We start from the raw sequence: 23,233 nt of genomic DNA on the forward strand, positions 1-23,233 counted from the left end.
CAGGGGGCGCTGGAGGCAGGCAGACACGCCCCCCCTGCCCCCCAACAAGGGAGCCTGAGTAGCCCCGCAGAGCCAAGCCTTTCTATCCCCCCAAAACGAGCTGTCAGGGATGCGGGCCGCCCGGGAAGGGTGTGACAGCGGGTGAGGCAATTCCCAAAGGCGGGGGGTGGGGGTGGGAGTGGGGTGGGGTGGGGTGGGGGGAGTGGGGCGCCTTAGTGTCTGGTCACGGGCCTCCCAGTGGCAGGGAAGGTTCTTCACTGAAGGGGGCGCTGGCGCTGCTCCCGGGGTCCACCGCTTGGTAGTAATAGCCGCCGCGCGGTCTGCATCGTGGTCATGAGCTCTGCTCAGCCGTGAACGTGCTGAGAACAAAGGGACCAGATCTGGGCTTCTCCGCCGCCGTCCGCAGCCCCAGCTCCAGCCCAGAGCTTGCTCTTGGGACGGCCCTCAGTGGCCCTGCCCACCAGACCCATGACAACCTCATATACACGCATCCTTGGCAGAATCCTTGTCACGCTCCTAACATGTAACCTAGAGGCGGGCGTCTGACCTCCATCTGATGGGTTAGGTGGAGGCTGACAGAGGTGAAGGCACCTGCTGGTCAGGGGGAGGACACTGCACCTGCTCCAGCCATCACGGGCCACCGTCACCAGACAGGCCAGCCTGGTGACCAGGCAGATCTGTGCTTGGGCCACCCCTTCCTGAGCCTCTACCCCCCCTGCCAGGACCTGGTGTCCCCTAGCCAACTTGCCAGAAGGCCAGCCTCTGCTGGAGCCCCCTCCTCCCTCCATCCCCCAGGTCTGTCTCCTGGGAGAGATCTTGGCCGTGGGGCTGAGCTGAAGCAGTGCACAGGCCATGAGCAGAGAGACACAGAGCCTGCTTGGGACACAGCCAACTCTGAAAGCCATCGCCCTAGGCAGGCACCTTGATGTGAGGTGTCTGTAGAGAGGGGGAGGGGAGGCTGGGGAGATATTGTTCCAGGAACACTTGGAGCAGCAGAGCAGACAGCAAAGGGCAACGGGCATGGGCTTGGGGGTTGGTCAAAGCCAGGCTTTCATACCTACAAGCCCAGTGAGCAGAAGGCAAGTTCCGTGATCTCTCCTAGACTCAGTTTGCTAATCTGTCCAATGGGAATGACAACGCTTCCTTCATTAGAGTATTCTGAGGATTCAGTGGAGTTCCGTGTGTACAGGGCCTGGCACATAGTGGGTGCCGAACAAATCTTAGCTCCCACCCTTTTTTCTTTCCCGAGGAAACAAAGAGGTTCTGGGAGATGGCTTGGGGCCTCTTTCCGGAAGGACCAGAGGGGCAGGAGCAGAGACAGTCCTGTGTTTAGGGCACAAAACGGCGCTGAGATCTCCAGATTGAGCTACTGTCTGGGAGTAATGACGGCTGCTGTTTTTGCACGTTTGTTTGATAACGTTAATTTGGCGACAGCCTTATATTATAACACCTTCTCCCACACAGAGGTGGCTTTAGCTCCCTATTCACCATAATCCACTTGCATTGTTCCTGGGCCTCAGGAGCTGATGACTGACAGCTAGAGGGGCCCCCAGGAAAGGCCCCTTCTCCGCATGGGGTCAGGAGTAGTGGGTGCGTGGGCCCTGGCAACGTTGCCCTGTGACACGAACTTGACACCCGCCCCCGGTAATGATGTAGCCTTGCTCTGGCCATCTCCAAAAGCTGACAGAGAAGTAGCCGTTCCTGAGCCATTTAATCAGGGCAGGCTTCTTAGAGGAAGCTAGCAGTGATGTGATTGCTTAATACCCTTGGAGCAGAGGGAAAGCACAGGGGCCAGAAAGAATAACAATGTTAATATTCACGGCTGGGAGATTTGTCTCCAAGATGAAGGTAAGATCAAAGGGCGGCTTCTGGGGGAGGGTCGGCAAAATTTCGGTAGTGGATGTTATTACTGGAAATAACCCAAATGTCCACCCACTGGGGACTGGGCACATGTATACAACAGGGCACATGCAGCTACAGAGTAATGACCGAGGGAGGAGGAACGGTTTCTCGGGACCGCCGTCTTCCACCTCATCAATGAAGAGAGGGTGATGTTAGAACATCAGCGTTTTGCAACCTTCACAGTAAAATAACGGACTTGGGCCATGGCGATCATTGGTCACTAACTTCACAAAGAAAGACAGCAGGGTTTTCAAGCCTCCGGAAGGAGTGTTATTGCCGGTGGATTACAGGAAGTGGCAGGAACAGAAGAAATCATCCAGCACCGTGTCTGTGGGGACCCACCGAGGGAGAAGGTGGAATGGCTTCCCAAGGCGGCAGGTCGGAAGGAAGCCCTCCACCGTGGGACAGTCCCAGGCCGGGGAGGAAATGGGCCAGGAAGAGCAACTGGTGGCTTCCAAGAGTCCAGAGCCCCTTGCAGCCTGGGGGGCGGGGAGCCGTGTCTCAGGACCGAGGACGCTGCCTCTCCCTCGCCTCCCCTGCGGGGCCATGACTTCCAGCTACCAGGCAGCCCCTACGTCCCCTCCCCGCTGGATTTCTGAGCCGCCCTCGGGGACTTTGAATTTCTCACCAGCCAGTTGAGTCGGGGCTCAAAGTTAGATTTAATTTGATTTAGAAAAACCAGGTGGCACTTGTCGCGTTTAAGTGTGGTGAAGGGAATTCATTTACACACCACATTTTTCTTTGCACCTCACGCAGCCACCAGGACAAGAGCTCACACATACGGTGCTTCCAGAAATGTGCTCAGTAAACGAAAATGTTTCCAGCCAGCCGGCGGGGTCTCACTGCCCGCGGCCGTTGCCCCAGGTGTCCTGGGAGAATGAGATCTGGGGGCCAGAGTCGGCCGTGAGCTCATCCCCAGGTTCTGAGCCCGACGCGTGGATCAGCTTGTGAGGATGTGGCAGACGGGCCCTGGTCACGCGCTCACTGGTCAGTCCACACGTGGGCCGAGTCCTCCACGTACTAACAGGCAAAAAGAGTGCGGTGAGGGTCCACCACTGACTACGCCTCAGTCAAGAAGATCGGGACTTGCTCTGCGGCCACTTCCAACACTGGTTGTGTGACGTAACGGGAAATACATACACTGGTCTCCACCCCCCGTTCCTGGCACAGAGCTCCTAGAACCCTGGTAATTTCCTGGGTGAACGGCGTGTCTTTTGTTCTGATGAGGCCACTCTGGGTGGGCTCCTGGGCAGCTCCAGGATGGGGGCTGGTCCCCTGAAAGGCCAAGCCATCCATGATCAGAAGCCGGGAACTTTCAGCCGCACCACCCTCCACCCTCTGAGAAGGGGAGGGGGCTGGAGACCGGGTTAATGATCCGTCACGCCTAAGTGACGCAGCCTCCGTAAAAACCCTAAAGTACGGGCTTTGGAGGGCTTCCAGGTTGGTGAACATGCCTGCGTGCGGGGAGGGTGATACATGCCAGCTCTGCAGGGACAGCACTCCCTGTGCTCAGGCCCCTCCCAGATCTCACCCCTTGTATCTCTTCATCTGGCTGCTCATCTAAATCCTTTTTCACGTCCGATACTATGTAATAAACTGGTAAGTGCAAGTTAGTGTTTCCTTGAGTTCTAGCAAGGGATCAGACCCAAGGAAGAGAGTCATGGGAACTTCTAACCTGTAGCCAAGTCAGACAGAAGTTGTGGGTCACCTGGGGACCTATGTCTTGTGAGTGGCATCTGAAGTGGTGAGGGCAGTCCTGTGGGACTGAGCCCTCAGTCTGTGGGGTCTGTGCTGACTCTACAGAGTGTCAGGAATGAGATGAATTGTAGGACACTCAGCTGGTGCCACTGAGAGTTGTTTGGTGTCAGGAAAACCCCACACAGCTGGTGTCAGAAGTATTGTGTATGGGTAAAGGAAGAAACAGTGAGCTTTTCCTACGCAGGCTGGCATCAGTAGAGAGGGGAGACAAAGACTTAGGATTAACAAGCAGCTTTCAGGGGAACAAACCTCGCTTTTCTTTCCCACTTAATGAGAGCTTTCCTTCTCTATCTTTGAATTTTTTTTTTTTTTTGCGGTACGCAGGCCTCTCACTGTTGTGGCCTCTCCCATGGCGGAGCACAGGTTCCGGATGCGCAGGCTCAGTGACCATGGCTCACAGGCCCAGCCGCTCCGCGCCATGTGGGATCTTCCCGGACCGGGGCACGAACCCGTGTCCCCTGCATCGGCAGGCGGACTCTCAACCACTGTGCCACCAGGGAAGCCCTCTGTCTTTGGATGGAATCTGGACTCTTTCTCTGATTATGGAAGTGGGTGCTTTGGCCATGGTGGGCGTTTAGCACTGCAGACACCAGCCATTTGAAACAGGACTTGCAGAGAACTGCAAATGTTATACTATCTGTGTGATAGTGAGCAAGTTCCTACCCCTCTCTAGGTCTCAGTGTCCTTCTATGTGCAGAATTGAGAGTGTTAAGTGAGATAATGCTCGCAAAGCACCTACTATGTGCCTAGCACTCTAAAAAGGGCTTTGCATGCCTGTTGATAAGGCTGACACCTGGTGACGCCCATCTGCTGGAGGTGGAGCTGAAGTCACAGTGTTTAAACTGACAACAAGACGAAACTTGGCAAAAAAGCGTGTCTGGATTCGTGATGGCGAATCCATTTTCCCCAAACCTATCACTGACCTTGTAGGACAGCCCTCTTCCAATCCTTAATCACTTAGGGCACCGAGAATTGCTTTGGATTTAATATGTGGTACTCACCTGGAGCCTCTTGTGGGGGCGTTTAGACTTTAATTTAGTCTTTGTACCATTTTGTTATAAAAATAACTTAATCCAAGGAGGACTTTACCATTTACATTAAAAAAAAATAGACTTCATAGCATTTTCATGCAGATTCTCTTGTATCTGAAATGGAGTAGGGGGTTGACGTGTGAATGCGAGTGGATTTAAGATAAACATTGACCCGAGTGCAATCTGCTGAGAAGACTGTGATACGTGGCCTCCTTGTTGCCTGATCAGAAACCTCCAAAGCCCTCAGTCCTTGTTCCTACAAGTGCTGAGTATGGAATGAATTATTCAAAGATCAGTGGTGAGGATCGGGTTAAACTCTGCACTCTGAGCCCTGAGACTGCAAGGTCGTTTCTGAGCATCCATCAGTTGTACTGGGGCCAGAGGCCCACGCTGGGCCCTGGCAGTGGTGAGAGCACATCGCTCCAGGGTGCTGGGCGCTGCCGTCCTCTCTCTCACGGGCAGGCTCTTGCTGCAGCCCGGTGAACACCAGCTCATCAGGGAAGGGGTCCAGGGACAGAAACGCTGGGCCTTGTCTAAGGAGGCGGAGCCTGGGGGGGCCCGGGAGGAGCAACGAGAAGGCCTTGTACCGGTTCCCCTTCCTTTCCTGCATTTCGTCTGGGAAGCCACGACTCCCTGACTAGACTCAGGAGAAGGGGCTTTATTCCCAAGTCCAAGGCAGATCTAAGCCAGTGGCTCTCAACACTGTTTCGTGTTATCACTACCTTGGGAGCTTTAAACAATTCAGCTCCCTGGAGCACCGCATAGCCTGACCTTACCTGGAAGCTTGTCAGAGAAACAGACTCTCAGGTTGCACCTCAACACCAAGTCAGAATCTCGGGGCCAGGAGAACAAAGCCAATCATGGTGTAGCAGATCCTGTTTTCCAAGGATGGTTACCATTACAGATCCCATCTCTCCTTCTTCCCTCCCAGTGGGAATGCTCTCACACAGTGAACCAGCAGGATCTATGTTCCCTCCCCTTAAGTCTGGGTGGTCTGGTGATTATGATGGAAATGACACCAGGTAGCTTCCCAGGTAAATTTAAAGAAAGGCAATACAGCTTCTGTCTGTCTCTTGGGAAGCTCCTTCTTAAGAGCCAGCTGCCATGTTGTGAAGGAGCCCAGGCCTTCTGAAGAGACTGTGCATGGGTCTCTAGCCACTGACCGTAACTGAGGTCCCAGCGGGACCTTGTTCAGTGTCCAACTGCTGGACAAATGAACAAGGAAGCCTTGGAGATGACGGTCACTGCCACTGCCTGAGATACCCTGAGTGAAAACCACCTTGCTGAGCCCAGCCAACCCCTAAAACTGTCAGAAATAATCCCGATACAGTTGTGATTGTCTTGAGCGCCTGAATTTTGGGTTAATGTGTTATGTATCAATAGGTAGCTGGGGCACACTCACCCCTCCCCTTGCCAGGCAGTGGTTTGAAAATGGGCATGTGACCCAGTTTTGGTCAATAAGACATGAGGTAGAGCCTTATGGTTGGGTTGCTTCTGAGAAAGTTGCCTTTGCTTCTAAGAAGGACACAGAAGAAGACACAGCCTCCTTCCTCCTGATGCTGTTGCATCTTGATGTGACCCTTGGAATTGCTGCTGCCATCTTGCTGCCACCCTGAGGATACAGCCAACCCTAAGGATAGCACAACCAAGGGATGGAAAGAACTTGGGTTTTCGATGGTATCCTTGAGCCACTGAATCAGCCAGTCCTTAAATCCACACTGACTCCTGCCTTCCTGATGTGAAGGAAATCAGTGCTTTATTGTCCAACACAGTTTGAGTCACAACTGTTACTTGCTGTTGAGATGTCCTATCTGTTGCAGTGCCTAGGCCGGAAGCCAGTTGCCACCAGCTTTGAAAGGGGAAGAGCTCAAGGTCAGGTTCAGTGGGCAATGGGGTTTCAGATATCCTGCCCCAAACCACTCCTCCTGCAGCTGAGGAGGGAGGAGAGGGGTGGGAAGAATGCCAGGATGGGGGCAGGGCTCAGACAGCATGATGAGTCCAGGAAGCTTGGGTTACAGAGCTGCTGGCTCCAGGCCAGCACTCTGCCCGCACCAGCACATCCCCTCCACCGGCACCACCAGAACCCCCATCTAGGTTCTCACTGGGACTCACTCCTTCTCAGGGAAGGGGGCCTGCGGAGGCTGCCCATCTCGTGGATGGAGAAACTGAGACTCCAAGTATGCTGCCTACCAGCTGGCCCAGAGGGAGGGGCTGGGGCAGTGGAGGCTCGAAGCCCAGCTCTGAGGGCCTGCCCCTAGCCTGCAGGAAGGCTGCACAGGGCTCAGCAAAGGAAGCTGAGATCATACCCCCGGGGTCCGCAACCCACCGGAGTAACCGGCTGGCGCCTTGCCTGATGATCCAAGGCGGAGGCCGAGCTCTTCATACCCTTTCTAGGCTGAACTTTTATAGGGAACCACCGATTCCCTCCCTTCACCCAACTCCCACCTGGAAGTTTTCAGCTCCTGACAGACACAGCCACGACTTGGGTACCTTCTAGCTGGGAAGCGTCTTTCTGCCCTTCCTGTAGCATGAAAGTGGTGCTACTTGACCTCGAACCTGCTCCCGAGCCTCTGAAGTTGGCTGAACGAGGGCTGTACGCCCCATCACGCCCGTCCGGGGGACCGGAAGCTGGGTGGAGAAGCCCCTCCCCCTTCCCCGTGGCTGAGAGGAAGGGACTGGGTAGCTGCTGGACCCTACGTCCTCCGTCCCTCCCGCTGCTCCGGGGCTGCCATGTGCACTCCATACCGACCTCGCTCTTCCTTGGGGTCCTCGAGGATCCGATCTTTTATGCAAATTCCACAGTCTTTGGGGTGTTGTCTGCTTGTTCCTGGCAGGAGGTGGGGTGGGGGTGCCTCATTTGGGCTTGGCTGGGTTTTGCCTCTAACACCTGCAGTCTTTAGAGCTGGAGACGAAGCATGGGGGCAGAGCATGGGGACGATTTTATCCAATGCTCTCATCCTATGAATGAAAAAACTGACGTCCCCTGGCTGCCGGCAACACACAGAGGGTGGAGCGGCGCCCTGAGGGCAACTCAGGCCTCTGACCGCTGGGTCTATTGCTGCCCTGGAAGGAGCAGGGCAGAGGGCTCATCGGGTGCAAATACCCCAGGGCAGGGCCACCCAGGCAGAAAATCTTCGCTCCAGAACAGATGGGGAGCTCAGGCTTTACACAGACAAGAGAAAGCCTAGGTGGACCCTGGGAGGGTGTGACCTGTCCAAGGTCACAGAGCAGAGGGCTAGGATCCCAGTGCAGGGGTGTGTGGGAATCCAGGGACCTTAGTTCTGCCAGGAGGGGAGGGGCTCTGGCCGGGTCCAGCTCACCACCCTCTACCCAGCAGGGGGTGCTGGCACTGCAGATGGTGGCCGCTGAGCCTCCCACCGTGGCTGAGCTCATGGCCCCTAGGTCCTGGCCTGTCTGCATCTGAGCACAAGTGCCTTCAGCAGAATCCACTCATTCATCCACTTCTGCACCCGCTCTCGACCTGGAGAGTTTGTGTTCCAAAGGCGACTTAACTTCCCAAGCGTCATATTAGCATGTGTGAGTGCATTCGGTGCGTGTGGGATAAGAGCCAAGGCTGGGGGAACTGCAGACGGGTTCCACGCACTCATCAGGCAGATGGCCTCAGCCAGAGGGGCAGCCTGTGACGGAGCAGTGCCCCTGGCGTGGCCGTGCTGACTCCCCCATCCACACACCTGCCACCCACTCTGCAATTCTTAAGGCGGAATGCTATTTCCCCTGCCTTTATCCACTTGTGTGGGTTAATTGCATGTGTCACTTTGGCTGGGCCATGCTGCCCAGATATTATTCTGGCTGTTTCTGTGAAGGTGTTTTTCGATGTGATGAACATTTAAATCAGTGGACTCTGAGTAAAACAGATTGCCCTCCATAATGTGGCGGGTCTCATCCAATCAGTTGAAGGCCTAAATAGAACAAAAACTGACCTCCCACAAGCACGAGGGAAATCTGCCAGTAGACAGCCTTCCCACTCAAACTGCAACTCTTCCCTGCGTCTCCAGCCTGCTGGCCTCCCCCATCAGATTTTGGACTTGCCAAGTCTCCATCATGGAGCCAATTCTTTAAAATAAATCTATATATGTGTCTTCTTGGTTCTATTTCTCTGGAGAACCCCAGTACACCACTTTTATTTAGGGAGGAAGGACAGTTACCCAAACATTAAGGAGGGGGCTCCCTGACACGGGCTCCTCGGGTCCATCACTGATAAGCTGGTGTGGACTTGCCCCCATCTGCTCCCCTCAACTCCGTGCAGCCCTGATAACGACCATTTCTTTGAAGATCACCTCCGGGGGTGAGGCGACAGCACTGACCAACCCCTGGAGGAAGAAGGAGGCTGGCGAGTTCCCGGTGAGAGGGAACAAACGTCAGAATTGTCCCCAACCCCTGGCTGGTAACCCCGAGTAGTTTTATACCATAATGCATCAGACTCTGGTGTATTAGTCTCTCCATCCCATATTTTGAGGATGAAAAAATAAAAACTCGTCTTTTTTTTTTTTTTTAAGTGCCTGAGGAAACAAAAGGTCAGAAAGTGTATGGGGGAAGGGGCCCCAAATTTATGGTTTATGAGTTGAGTTTATACACTTTAATGTTTGAGAAAAATCTTTTGATTGTGGAGAGGCTGCAAAGGTCCCAGTTCTGAGATTTATAGGCAGAAAAGAAACTGTCACGGTCGCACAGTAATTCATACATTCACCCGTCACCCAGGAGGGGAGACACGGACCCAGAACCTGTCCCGAAGATGGGTGTAAATTGCATGTTCCCAGGGTAAGAGCTGCCTGACCTAGCAGCCCAGCATCTAGGCCGGCGAAGGCCCGTCCTAATGACGTCACTCAGAGTCAGCCATCAGCTTGTGTTCAGGAGTGGATTCTATTTATTCCATGTGCACGAAAACAAGCCTGGCACAGGGACAGAGAGAGGGAGCACTTCAGGGAGAGAAAAGTGCGTCCGAGGAGCTCATTACATTGACAACGATCGGAGTAAAGCACATCTAAACAACCGTCCAGTTTGGAAATGCTACCTAACGGTCCCCAGGTGTACTAAACGAGTCTTTTGCTGCCGGGCGCGCTGGTTTCCTTGTTAAGCTGTAAGCGGTTACCAAGGATACAAGTCACGGCAGGTGCCTGTGGAGCGGAAGGCGGGCTTTCCGGCTGCCATCAGTGTACAGGGGAGGGGTGAACAGTCACACAGGAGGGCTGTCTGGAGCTTTCTACACGAGGCTGGATCATTAGAGTTGGGGGTAGGTGAGGGAGGAGGGCTTGGAAATAGTTTAGGAGCAGAAGGGGGTTTCCCCAGGACCCACGCGGGGACAGTAGCAGGACTGGGACCACAGTCGGCTTCCCTCGTTTCTCCTCTATTATTCTGTGAACAAGGGAACAATCCAGCTACGAGGCAACCTGCCTTTTATGGGCGGAACTGTCCCCCAACCCCTCCCCAAAGCTCCATATCCGTATATTCAAGCCCTTCCCTCCACGACTTAGAATATGGCTGTATTTGGAGACAGGGCCTTTATCGACATGATTTAAGTTAAAATGAGGCTGTTAGGATGGGCTCTTATCCAGTCTGACACCAGGGGCGCATGCAGGCGTGCAGGAAAAAGACCCTGTGAGGACACATGGAGACGATGGTCATCTGCAAGCCAAGGAAAACAGCCTCGAGAGAATCCAGATCTGCTGACACCTCAATCTTGCACTTCTGGCCTCCAGAACTGTGAGAACATAATTGTCTGTTGTTTAAGCCACGCAGCCCGTGGCAGCCCCAGCAAACGAATGCGTTCCCCTTCTGAAGGCCACCCCTGCCACAAGTGCGGTTTTCTGTATTTCTTTCCGGAGCCCACGTGTCGCCCACGGTGGCTTTTTGCACCCAGAACTGAATGCTATCTTAAAAAAAGAGCAAGAGAAAGGGTGAACAGCTGGTGTGGCAAAAATACACAGCAGACAGCCTGGCGTCGTTCTGCTATTCAAAACCTCAAATCCCAAAGTGGGCGTGCGAGAAGATGCGTGGAGACCTGAGGGGGTCCCGTCCAGCACTGGGCCTTTCCCGTTTCCCTCTGTGAACTTCACGGAAGGGGCTTCAGGTTTCCTGCCCGGAAAACAGGCATCACGCCACCTCATCTTCTGGAGGCGTCTCTCTGCCTACACACGCCGCAGACCCAGGAAGCAGATGCTGCCCTGTATTAGGATTAAACTGGCAGCCCCCGATGTCGGCAGGCATCCTCAGGAGAGCAGCAGGGTCATTCTGAGTCTGGCTTGCTTAGACTCAGGCGTCAGCAAATCCAGCTCCAAATTCCAGGCAGCCTCTTTGAAAGCTGCCTTCTTTCTCCTTCGGTGGTATAGACGTCCGTCTACATGAGTAGACTTTAGGGACCTGGACCAGAAATATCGCCCATGTGAGTGGGGACGGCATCCCCTGGGCCTGAAACAGGGCTTGGTAGTATTAACCCGGACCAGCCACCTTCTGCAGTTCTCACTGTCAGAGTCACTGCTTTGGGTTAAGGCATTAAAGGCCCTTGTTAGATATGTTACTGCGGGCCACGCACATTAAGACACCATCAGCCACTAACACCTCCTTGTCACTTCATCAGGTAGCCTCAGACCCCTCTCAGCCCGTTGGGGACCAAAGCTGGGGCAGCTGAGTTCTGCTGGGAGAAGAGGAAGAAGACCCACAGGCCGTGGGGCAGGGGGGAGGTGGACAGGGCACACGGGGGGTGACCACAAACGGTAGAGGACTTCACAAGGACAGTGCTGGACGACTCTGAAGCAGCCAGAGCTCCGTATCAGAGCCACCTCCCGGCCCCATAGCCCAGATCACGACGCGAGGGCCAGGCCAGTTGGCAAGCACCCAAGTCCAGCTGGGTCTCTGGAAGGAACCTGGCATCGCAGAGCTGGCCTTGGCCTGGGTCCATGACGTTGGGTGCGGCGGGGAAGACAGAGCTGGAAGGCCCACCCCTCCAGGGAAGGAGAGCGCCCAATGACTGGCACTCAAGAGGTGGGGGGACCCCCAGCTCTCAACCCGTCATCCGCTCGCTGGCTCCAGACTCCCGACACCCACCCTGGGCTGCAGGAGCTCCTCTGGGCGAGCAGGGAGGGGACACGGGTCAGGTGAAAACAGCTAAGCACGGGGACAGCCGGGGCCGTAGACCAAGGGCAGCGGGGGCAGGGAAGGCTGTCCGGGCACGGCAGTCCGGGGCGGGGACTCAGCAGGGGGAGGAAGACACCTGGCGGTAGTCGGGGCACTTGAGCAGGGCTGGGTAGCTGCTGTTCATCTGCAGGGAGACGTCGCTGGAGATGTCGGAAGGGCTGCGGCCTCGCGCCCAGGCGTCCGGGTGCAGGAACTGGCCCGAGTGATCGGAGCAGTTGCTCAGACGCGGGCGGTAGAAGCCGGGGTGAGGCCTGTACACGTCCTCGGCGGTGCACCTCTTCATGAACAGGTACACGGCCATCACCCCCGCACTCTGCAGGCAGGGGGAGCTCGTGCTCGGGGCCTGGCCGTGGACGCAGCCGCGGGAGCACAGCTCGAGGGGGGCCGAAGGCGGGGCCCGGGAGTTAAGGGCGGGGGAGCGGTGGGTCCAGGGTGGGCGTGGCCTCCTCCACCGCCCCCTCCCGGGGCAGCGCCCCGCCCCGCCCCGCCTGCGGGGAGGGGTTTACCTCCGTTAAGAGGAAGGAGATGGCGGCGAAGGCAAACGACCATCCGTACTTGTAGGTGAAGTAGGTCTCCGCATCCTTGGTCCTGTTGAGCACCTCATCGTTGATGCTGGAGATGTACAGCACCAGGCCCACCACCAGCGAGAGGCCTGCAGGGGGGCAGGGGCGCTCGGCAAGGAAGCCGGGGAGCCGCCGATGGGGCACCGCCTCCCCTCGGGGTTCAGGGAGAAGGCCTCGGCCTTGGGTGACCATGACCCCACTCTGGAGTTCAAGGAGGGCAGGAGCCCTCCTCCTGAAGGCCCTGTTTAGACCATTACCTTCTAGAAAGCGGACGGCTGCAGGTGAGAAAGCTTCTGTCCAGCCACCTCCCGAGCCACGGTGAGCCCGAGGGTTCTCACCGCCCCCCCCCCCCCCCACCGGAACCACCTGTTAGATGTGCGTCCCATGAGCCCCATCCCCGGACCTTCTGAGTCACGTGGCCTGGGCTGGCGCCTGGCACCGTGTCGTCCCAAGTGCTCCCCAGGCAAGGCTCATGTGAACTCAGGGTGTGAACCACTGACTTTAGCAAGTGGCTTCCGCTGAACTGAGGGATAACACAGGCTCCCCTGGCAGAGATAGCCAGGGCCTCCAGAGCCTGGATAGATGGTCTTGTAACTGTGGCTCTGTGCAGCCCACCTGCCCCTCGGTGCGGCCAGTTACTGAGATCGTTAGGCAGGAGAGGCAAAGAGAGATGGCCCAGGCTCTGGCAAGCGTTACATCAGGGGGCCGGCGCTGCCTAAACTCCTCCCGCCATTGTGCGAACGACCGACGGAGCATCGGTCTCGTCAATCAGTGACTAACTGCAACAGGACACAATTAATTACTGTGTTTTTTTTTTTTTTTTTTTTTTTATGCGTTACGCGGGCCTCTCACTGTTGTGGCCTCTCCCGTTGCGGAGGACAGGCTCCGGACGCGCAGGCTCAGCGGCCATGGCTCACGGGCCCAGCCGCTCCGCGGCACGCGGGATCCTCCCAGACCGGGGCACGAACCCGCGTCCCCTGCATCGGCAGGCGGACTCTCAACCACTGCGCCACCAGGGAAGCCCAATTACTGTGTTTTGAGCTGCTCAGCTTTAATTCCATTCACATGATTAAGCTGGGGCATCTTGAAGGATGAATGTTACATGAAAACAAGCACGATTCAGGCCTTCCTTGGCACTTAACTCACACTGGAATGAAGCTGGCCCAAGGGAACCCTGTCTGTTGCTGTCATTAAAACACTTCATGTGGCCAAGCTCAGTCTGAGATCTCTGGTCCTGCTGCCTGCCGCTGAAAAACCTCAGGTGCTTTGAAGCTGCTGTGTGGCCTTGACTGTTGTGAAGTTGATAGATAGATAAAGAGCTTAACCTGGGTCTGTATCTCTTGGACTAGGTGGAAACATCATGGTGCAGAGGGTGGGCTGAGGACACTGCAGGTGCTCAATGAACATTTGTTAGATGGATGGATGGATGGAAGGATGGATGGAAGGATGGATGGATGGATGGAAGGATGGATGGATGGATGGATGGAAGGAAGGAGAAAGAAAGAAAAGCTCTTGGGCATCTAGTGTTCTGACCGCCACCTGGCTCCCAAGCTATATTGACAAGACAATGTTGGGAAAAGGAACCTAAAGTGGCTTGGAAGTTGGGCGGCAGCAAGAATGCCTGGTGCTGGCAGCTGTTCATCTTTTCTTTCCATCTGTCCATCCATCCATCCATCCATCCATTACTCAAGCCATCCACCTACCCATCTTCCATCTCTATCCCCTCTCTTATCAACAAATCCAGGGCTCCAGGGCATCTACAATCCATGCCCTGAGAGCCGTGCCTTTGGCTCGATGCATTAAGAAAAGGTGCTTATGAAAACGCAGAGGACACCCTGAAAGGGAGAAAGAGCCGCCCTTCATTTACCACCTTTTCTTCCCGCTCACTCTGCACACCCGCTGCAGTAATCTCCTCCACGTCTGATTCCCTCCCCTAGTCCCTAGGCCAACAGCTCCGTCTGCACCTTTGGTGTCTCTACTCCCAGGATCCCCAAACCCTGACCCCTAGCAGCCATCTGGGCGCTGCTTCCAGCTGTCACATCGGCACCTCAAACTTTGCATTTCCCACTCTACGTTCATGATCTTGGCTCCAAATCTGCTGCTTCTCCTGTGACCCCTGGATGAGGGATGCAGTGCACCGCCCACCCAGGGCCTGAGCAGAGCCCGTGCTGGCCCTCGGCTCCTCCCCTGAAGCCCAGGCCTCGTCCTACTGAGCTTACCTCCCAGGTGTCCAGGAGCCTCTCCCTTCTCTCTTCCCCACTGCCAGCCCCTACCCATCCCCTCCCTCCTGCACAACTGAAGTAGCCTCTCGCCTGCTCTCCCTGCCCCGTGTCTTGCTTCCTTCCTCCCCTCACTCTCCAGAAGGATTATTCTAAAATCCAAATCTGGTCATATCCTTCCTCGGCTTAAAATCCTCCCAAGGCTTCTCACAAAGTCCCCAACAAGGTGACCTCAGCTGCCGCCCCCCCACCTCTCACCACATCCTCCTGACGCTCCTGCCACCACGAGTCACGACTGAGCTTAGCGTCCCCTGGCCTCCATCCTCTCTCTTCCCTCCAGGCTCCCTTCCGCCCACCCCAACCTCACACTCTACCTAATTCCTACTCACTCTCCATCTCGCCTGCTCCTGGCGGCCGTCCCTGACCAGCTCCTGGTCTGAGTTTCCGCCACTGCCCTTGGCCCCCATAACAGTCCTTGCTGACGCTGTCAGAGCCCTTGTCAGGCAGGGTCCACATTTCCTGCCCACTTGTTTATGTCCCCTAATACACTGCCCTTTCTGTAGGTAGAGAGCCCAGCTCCCAGTGATAAGGCCTGGGAGATACACGAGTGGATGAGTCAGCACAGGAATAAACGAAAGAAAGAGTGAATGATCGAGTACAGTCTGGGGTTGGTCCAGGAGGACAGATCCATGCTGAAGGGGCCTGGGTAGCCCAGGGTAGGGGGTAGGGGGTCTCTAGAGGATGGCTGTGGGATGGCAGATGAAAAGGCCGTCGTTCCAAAGGCAGATTGTATTTCTTTCATGTAAACACACAAAGACATAGCCCTCAAAAGGAAAAAGGAATACTCATTACCAGTGGGAACTAGGGGAAAGCGTCAGTGATGGTATGGCATGAGGAGGACCCTGGGTTCTCATCCCAGCTCTGCCCAGGGGGAGCTGTCAGGTCACTGCTCCTCCAGAGGTGATGGACGGGCCCGGGTCCTCGGAACCCTCCTCCAGCTCGGACTCAGTTGTGCTTGAGCCACTGACGCGGCGGGTCCTGTGCAGAGGCTGACCCGCAGCTGGGACCAGAGCTTCCCAGAGCAGGGTGGTTTAGGAATCAAATGTCAGAAGTGCAGAGTAAACGGCACTACTTACCGGAGAGGATAAAGAAGATGCCGGAGACAAAGGCCAGGATTGTCCTGTGGGGACGGACATGTCCAATGTTGCTCAGGATGAAGCCGATGAACATGAAGAAGAGGCTGACCAGGGGGAACGGCGTGGCCGAGCGAATCATTTCTGACCGAGGGGATGGAAGGATGCCGTCAGCCTCCAGTAGCCTCACTCAGTGCTCACCTTCCCGAGTCAAGTGTTCCTGGCAGTGTACACCAGCTGGTCCCCAAGCCCCGCCCTGCCTGAGCAGCCCGGGCTCCATCCCCTCCTTGGTGGGGCTTTCGTTCCTTGGCCCTTAGCCTTCAGGGCCTATGCTAACTCAGAACTGTACTGCAGGTTCACATGGGTCTGAACCAGCTCTGGTGAGGCCAAGGCCATGATGTCAGTCTCGCTGGGGGCCAGAGAGCCTGGTTCAGTTCCCTGGGTACTATGGTGTGAACGTCTGTGTCCCCCGCCCCCCCACCAAAATTCACTTGCTAAACCGAACACCCAAGGTGATGGTATAGGAGGTGGGGCCTTTGGGAGGTGCTTAGGTCACGAGGGTGGGGCCCTCATGAAAGGGATTAGTGCCCTTATGAAAGAGACCCCCCCCCCCACACACACACCCAGAGCACCCTCGCCCCTGCCACCATGTGAGGACACAGTGAGAAGGCAGGAAGAGGGCCCTCACCAGAACGTGACCATGCTGGCGCCTTGATCTTGGACTTCTAATCTCCAGAGCTGAGAGAAATAAATTTCTGTGGCTTCTAAGTTGCCTTGCCTGCGCTATTTTGTTAGAGCATCCCAAACAGAGGAAGTCACTGGGTATGGATGCCCTCTTGCTTGCCAGGGTCACAGCGATGGGAGACTCCAGCAACCTGTCACCACCCTGGATAAATAACTGGCAGAGCGAGCTCTGTGAGCTCGGCCAGCACAAGCATCTGCGTCTCAGGGCATCGGCTCTTGGGAAACAAGCAGTCCCCCGCCTCCTCCCTCTGCCCTGCTCTGCCCTGCTCTGCCCTGCCCAGCCCGTGGCCCAGGCTGGAAAGTTGGAGGCACCTACTTAGCACGTTGACCGTGGACTCGGAGGCGAGCTGGGTGCTCACAGGCATCACATACTCTATGGTGAAGCAGCGTCCCCGCTCCTCACCTATGGAGACAAGAGCCACTTACGTACACTCTGGGTCCTTCTGAACACGGATTTGAAGTTAACAAATTCAAATGGTATTCCCAGGTGCTTCTAGGATGTTTGACCCTCTGTGTATTTACACCTGGGCTGGATTCAAACCCTAGGGGGCCCCGTCCCCAGCTGGTGGCCCACAGCAGGCGTGGACACCCGTCCTGACATCACATCTTTCCCAGAGAAGCACCGAGAGCTGCATGAAAAGCAATCACTGCAGACTCAAGGTAGAGTCAGATGTCCGGTGGCCGTCTTGTGGCTTTGGGACAGACTCCACCAAGGATGGCGTGTGGTTGGCTTAGGTGCCCCAGTGTGGGTGTCATGGAGCAGAACCCTCAAAGCCTTGTCGACCACTTTGGCAACCAGACCCTGGTGACTTCAAACTCTGCTTCAGATTTAAGCAGAGACGGATGCCACACAGTCTGGCCACTGGGAGGTGAGGTCAGTGTGGGGTGCCATTCCCAAAGTAGACTCAACACGTCACGGGGAGGCCAGGCCTCCAGGGTCCTCCCTGCTAAATACGGGTGGGCGCCAACCACCAAAGCCCTACCATGAGGCTGGGAGGAACAAGCGTTCCCTGTGTCCCGTGCACACATGGGTTACAGAGCCCTCCAAGAAAGGCTCCACGACCCCACTGTGGTGTTTCTGACCAGACTCACGGGGCACAGAGAGGCTCTTCTCGTGCAGCCTGGTTCCGGGTCATGATGAAGGGATAAAGGACAGAGCCCTTGGAGTAGCAACTCCAAGGGTTCCAGAGAAGCCCTAGCAAGTGGGCAGGAGGCCCTGATGGGCGGGATCAAGGCCTGCATCATCTGGCAGACTTGCAAAGACCTGCACCTGCGTTTTCTCCCTGCCATTTCACAGACATAGGAACAGAGAAAGTGCTAAGAATTTCCCATCCTCATACTCAGGTCACAAGGGTGAAGCCCTCATGAATGGGATTAGTGCCCTTCTAAAAGAGACCCCGCGGGGCTCCCTCTCCCCCTGCTGCCCTATGAGGACACAGGGAGAAGGAGGGAAGAGGGCCCTCACCAGAACATGACTGTGCCGGCGCTTCACCTCCCTGCACCTTCCTGCCCTCATTTGTGAGGTGGACGTGATAACAGGGCCTGCCTTGCAGAGTCAAGGGGGAGGCACTGCGACGGAGGACTCAGGGAGCTGAGGCCACCTCTCTCAGCCGGGGGTGGGTGGTGTGGCGACAGCGGGACCACAGGCATCTTCCAGGTGGGAAGACCCAGGTCCCAGGGGTGAGAGGACTTGCCCAAGTGGACAGGGAGACTCAGGCCTTGAGTTTGGAGTGGATCCTGGCCACTGGAGGGAGCAGGCCCAGAGCTCATGAGCATCGTCCACGGTGACCAGCCTCCTTCCAGCAGGGACGTCGCTTCCCCGGGGGGTGTGAGATGGTGGCTGCTCCCCTCTGGGGGCAGGGCTGTCCCCAGCCCTGGGCGCCCTTACCTGCGAGGAAGCAGACCCTCCACAGGCCTGAGTGCAGGGACATCTTGGTCTCGGTGCTCTGGTTCTGGGGCAGGACCACTCCCTCCTCCAGGTACAGCCAGTGGTCCGTGCTGACCGCGATGCCCAGCAGGCCCAGGCCGCACATGGCAAAGACGCTGCTCAGCAGGGTCAGGGCCTTTCTCCTGCAGGCACCCATCTTCCTGGACAATCCAGCGGGGGCCTGCGGCCACGATGCCACCAGCAGGGAGTGGGCTCTGGTGGCAGGACAGCAGGTGAGCCGGCAGTAGTGGCCACGGCTCCGAGGAGGGGCCCTGGGCGGCAACTAAAGTCAACCCAGCCGGGCTGAATGGATGAATGAAGACCAGCGGGCCGGCTCCCTGGAAGTCAGGCCATGGGTGACAGACAGGCCACCTCCCTCCCCCCATCAGGAACGCACAGCTTTCTTGACAGGCCACTGTGAGGGGCCCCCTTGTCCTCTCTGGGAGTCCCCCTTGCTGGATAACGCCATTCATCCATTCACTCATTCAGTAACCCACTGTACCCAACGTGGAGACAAAAGGATGATTGTGACCCCATCCTTGCCCTTGAAGAGTTCCCTTCTGCAAGACAAAGCGCCCCCCACCCCCAAAGCAATGAAAATACAGCTTGATGGGTCTGTGGGGGAGACCCGCCCAAGGATGTGGGAGCAGGGAGGAGGGATGGAGGCCTGAAGTCTGCCTTGTGGGCTTCTCCGTGTCGAGAGGCCCAAGGACACCTGGCAGGGAGCAGCGGGACCCAGAGGGGACGCGGCAGGTGGCAGAGAGGCTTCTTGGGAAAGTGTCTTCCGCAAGGATTCCAATCGGTTGTAGATCTGGGTCCACCCCGCTAAAGAAGCCACACCACAGTCCAAGCTCAACGGGCCTCCTGAGCCCACCTCATCAGAAGCCATCTGACTCCTGTCTGCCCAACACATGGTATTGGCCGGAGCTGGCTCTGAGCCAGCCAGAGTGAGGCTAAGTGTCTACGTAAGGTGAGCCATGAGAACACCTACCACACCTGCCCAGCCTGTCCAGGCTCGGAGACGGAGTTGGGAATAAGTGAGGGGTAAGATGCCACCCCAAGGAGCCCACAGCCCAGCTCAGGGCTTCTGAACTCTGCCTGGAACCTAGAGCCACCCAGGGAGCATCGAAAAGTCCCGAGTGCCCAGGTGCCACCCCGAGAGATTTCGGTGCAGCTGGGCTCATATAGGGGCCACGGTACCGCTGTGCTCCCTGCGAGGCTAACCGCGGCCCAAGTTGAGAACAACAGCTCTTTGCTACTCAAAGTGTCATCCGTGGACCAGCAGCCTTGGCGTCACCTGGGAACTCGTTAGAAATGCAGAGTCTCAGGCCCCTCCAACTTTGTAAATCAGAATCTGCATTTTAACAAGATTCAAGGGAGCTGTATACCTGCTAAAGTCTGCCAAGCAAACAGGTGACTACAGTCCAACGTAGTAACGGCTGTGGCGGGGAAAGCCCAGGATGTGATGACAGCCCAGAAGAGGGTCACCCAGTGGGGCTGTTGGGAGGTGGGCAGAGCTATTTCTGGAAGAGGGTGGCGTCTGGGGCCTGGAAGCCTTCCCCAAGGCCTGGTGTCACATCTCAGCCGAGGCATGGAGGATCCTGGCTCAGCTGCTGAAAGGGGACAGAAGCCACACCCAAGCCTGGAGGCTTGATTCCTCTGTGGAGTCTGAGCTTGCTGTAGGAGGGGAGAGGGGGGAAGGGGAGGAAAACGGGTGCTCTTTGCAAGAAGGAGGGACAGCCTGGCCTGGACTCCACAGCAGGAGCCCCGCCCTGACCCCGGGAGGGTTGATTGATCTGCAGACTGAACCCTACACTGGCGTCCTGGAGGCCTGGGAACACTTGGAGGCAAAGGCTCCCGTCCACCAGGCTGGAGAGGACAGGGGCTTCACGCACGCCAGTCCCTCCTGCACTGGCTTTGACAGAGAAGGAAAAGATGAAACGCAGAACAGCCAGCCCTCCCCCGCTCCCCACTCCCCGCAAACCCGGCCATTCCCCAGGCAGTGGGCTGGGAGGTGGAGCGGACAGCTCAGCCCCGATTTGGTTACAAGTATCTCACAAAGCACCTACGCGTGTGGGCCCCGTGCTCGCTGCCACAGCAGAAGCAAAGGAATCAGAGGCTCTGTCGGCGCTCACAAGCCGGAAAAATGGGAAATGATAGCAAAACAACTGCGACACGAGGGTGGGCAGTGTTCTGATTGGTGGCACCCGGGGTCCCAGGGAGGACGTGAGGGGTGGCAGGGCAGGCTGCCTGCGGGCACCTTGGGAATGGCTGCACGGGTTGGTGGATGGGTTGCAGTCACGAAGATTTTTACAGCAGTTTAATGAGTACTTTCACTTACACTTGAGGCTCATAAAACCCCAATATCTACCAGAGGGAACGGAACTGGAACCCCAAGGATGGTGAATGGGGGTAAAGGGAGGAGAGAGGAGTGAGCGAGAAAACCAGCCTGTGTGATGCGGAGAGCCTTGAGCTGAGAGGCAGAAGCCTGGGCTTCATGCTCAGCCTGTCTCTGAGTAGCCGCGGAAAGTCGGGAAATTAACCTTCCTGAGGCCCCTTCCTCTCCCAGGGAACATAGAGGGAGAGGACAACAGTAAAGCTGGAAGTAGATTGAGTATTTATCATTATTAGACATTCTGCTGATCACATTATTTTAATCTTTACAACCATACTACCATCCCCATTTTATAGGTAAGCAAACTGAGAATCAGAGAGGTTAAGAAACTTGCCCAAGGTCACTCAGCTAGCGAGTAATGTGCCTACATTTGAATTTATCCTGCCTCATTCTCAAGACCTTTCTAAGCTGAGTTCCATGGAGCAAAACTTCCATGGAATATTCTAGCAAAAAATGCTCTGGTGAAGAAAAACTTGGGAGGCACTGCATCTAGGTCTTGAAGAATCACACCGCACATTCATCGGTTAAAAGCCTGAAAAGTCCGCTTAGCTCCACCCATCCCACTCTTTTCCAGACTGTTTTGGCCACACAATGGCGTTTTGTTCTGTGAAATCCACTTTGGGGACAATGCTGCCCCCCCCCCCACATGAAGAATAACAAGACAAAACTGCTGGGGGATTCAACGCCACAGCAGGTGTGCCAGTGCCTTGAACAATCTAATGCAGGATGCTGGTGTAAGATATTATTATCAAGCAACAATGGGCAAAGCCCCTGCTTTCTAAAGACAGCAGCTAGTGACTGCTCAGAGCAGAACAGCCAATTTTAAGGTAAGCTTGGCAGATAGAAAAGATTCAGGTCGTGGAGATTTGGAAAGATGAAAATGGAAAGAAGATTGGATCTGAATCTATAAAAGCAAGAAATGAAAGAAGAGGCCCAAGTTGACCCAAACTGCCAATCTCTACAAGGGCAGAGCTTGAGGCCCGGGGCGAGCTTGGGAAAACGGGAACGTCCCCTTTTCAGAGTGGGTAACACGTTTACCTACTCTGCACAGAGTGGAAAATAAGAATCTCATTCATTACACGGTTGAACAGATGCTTCTATTGTGAAATCACCTTTATTTACCAATAAATGACCTCACTGACTTGAACACTGAACAGCCCTTTATCATACAGTATCTCATTAGGACCTCGGGACAAACCCATCAGTGGTATTGGCTCCATTTCAGGCCCAGGGAAGCTGAGGATTAGAGATGCTTAGTAGCCTCCAGGACATCACAGGCATGTGGCCAACTCTGGATTTAAGCCCAGGTCTCACTCCAAAGTCTCCACTGCAGCAGCACTGCCTCCTACTGAAGAAATAAACAGGTTCAAGAAGTGCTGGTGGACGGGGCTTCCCTGGTGGCGCAGTGGTTGAGGGTCCACCTGCCGATGCAGGGGACACGGGTTCGTGCCCCGGTCCGGGAAGATCCCACATGCCGCGGAGCGGCTGGGCCCGTGAGCCATGGCCGCTGAGCCTGCACGTCCGGAGCTTCTGCTCCGCAACGGGAGAGGCCACAACAGTGAGAGGCCCGCGTACCGCAAAAAAAAAAAAAAAAAAAAAAGAAGTGCTGGGGGAGACGGACATGCAAAGTGACCACTAGGGAATCTGGAAATGGGTGGCACACAATTTTGGGAGACCGTCTTTGTACATGACCAAGGGCTACGTCAGGGCTGTTTCTTGATCCTATTGGGTTTATTACTGGGAGTCACCTGAGCGTATCTTTCCATGGGGATGCACTAACTCAACATTTTGGAGTCTGAAAACCACCTTCTAGGGTGGGAAGCCTAATATTTCCCTCAAAGCACAGATCAGGAAGTCAAGGTCCAGCGGGGAGATTTACCTGCGATCACCAGGCAGCGCCGTGGAGGGGCAGAACTGTGAAGTGAAAATCTTTATGGGAACCACAGCTTTTCCCTCTGTGCTGCATGGGAAATTATAAAGCAGAAGATGAAAACCACCGGTCCCCACTCTGGAACCACCATGACTAACACCTGAGCTCACTGCCTTCCAGCCTCCTTCCTATGTAACCGGGCACATGTGTGCACGTATTTTTCTACGCAATCTTTGGTTGGTGAGGGCGGGAACAGGAGTCCCCTTGCAGACACTCTGGCCGAGAATGAATTCCCAGACCCCACCTAATCGGGCCCTGGGCCAGGTCTTTGCTTTCACACTATTTCTCCTGCTCTCATGGATCCCATCCGTCCTCTACAGCATTCCTTTGATTTTTCTGCTGGAGGGTAGGGAGACTTTTTTTAATAAGTTGCCACCACAAAGGAAGAAAAAGCAGAAGAAAGTTGGTGTGAAAGCACGTGTTTAACACGAACTCAACTGTGAAAAGAAATTCATAGACTGGGAAGAAATAAACCAAAA

General features: G+C 55.7%; 1 protein-coding gene across 1 annotated transcript; it reads right to left on the minus strand.

Moving 5' to 3' along the window:
• Window positions 1–11,898: 11,898 nt before the first annotated feature.
• On the minus strand, window positions 11,899–18,586 carry CACNG5 (calcium voltage-gated channel auxiliary subunit gamma 5). Its single transcript, XM_065897488.1, has 5 exons — window positions 18,391–18,586; window positions 16,819–16,905; window positions 15,762–15,902; window positions 12,350–12,495; window positions 11,899–12,156 (listed from the first exon to the last, which is right to left on the minus strand). The coding sequence occupies exons 1-5, from the start codon at window positions 18,584–18,586 to the stop codon at window positions 11,899–11,901; spliced, it is 828 nt and encodes a 275-aa protein (XP_065753560.1).
• Window positions 18,587–23,233: the final 4,647 nt, after the last annotated feature.

This window comes from Phocoena phocoena, chromosome 19 (assembly GCF_963924675.1).
Source record: "Phocoena phocoena chromosome 19, mPhoPho1.1, whole genome shotgun sequence".
Lineage (NCBI taxonomy): Eukaryota > Metazoa > Chordata > Mammalia > Artiodactyla > Phocoenidae > Phocoena > Phocoena phocoena.

What these genes read in the sequence shown, in the direction of transcription:
- CACNG5 (XM_065897488.1), bottom strand. Translation starts at nt 18,586, where the DNA reads ATGGGTGCCTGCAGGAGAAAGGCCCTGACCCTGCTGAGCAGCGTCTTT. An exon ending in CATCTTCTTTATCCTCTCCG is followed by an intron (nt 12,496 to 15,761) that starts GTAAGTAGTGCC and finishes GCCCCCCTGCAG; the next exon opens with GCCTCTCGCTGGTGGTGGGC. An exon ending in TCTCCTTCCTCTTAACGGAG is followed by an intron (nt 12,157 to 12,349) that starts GTAAACCCCTCC and finishes CCCTGCCTGCAG; the next exon opens with AGTGCGGGGGTGATGGCCGT.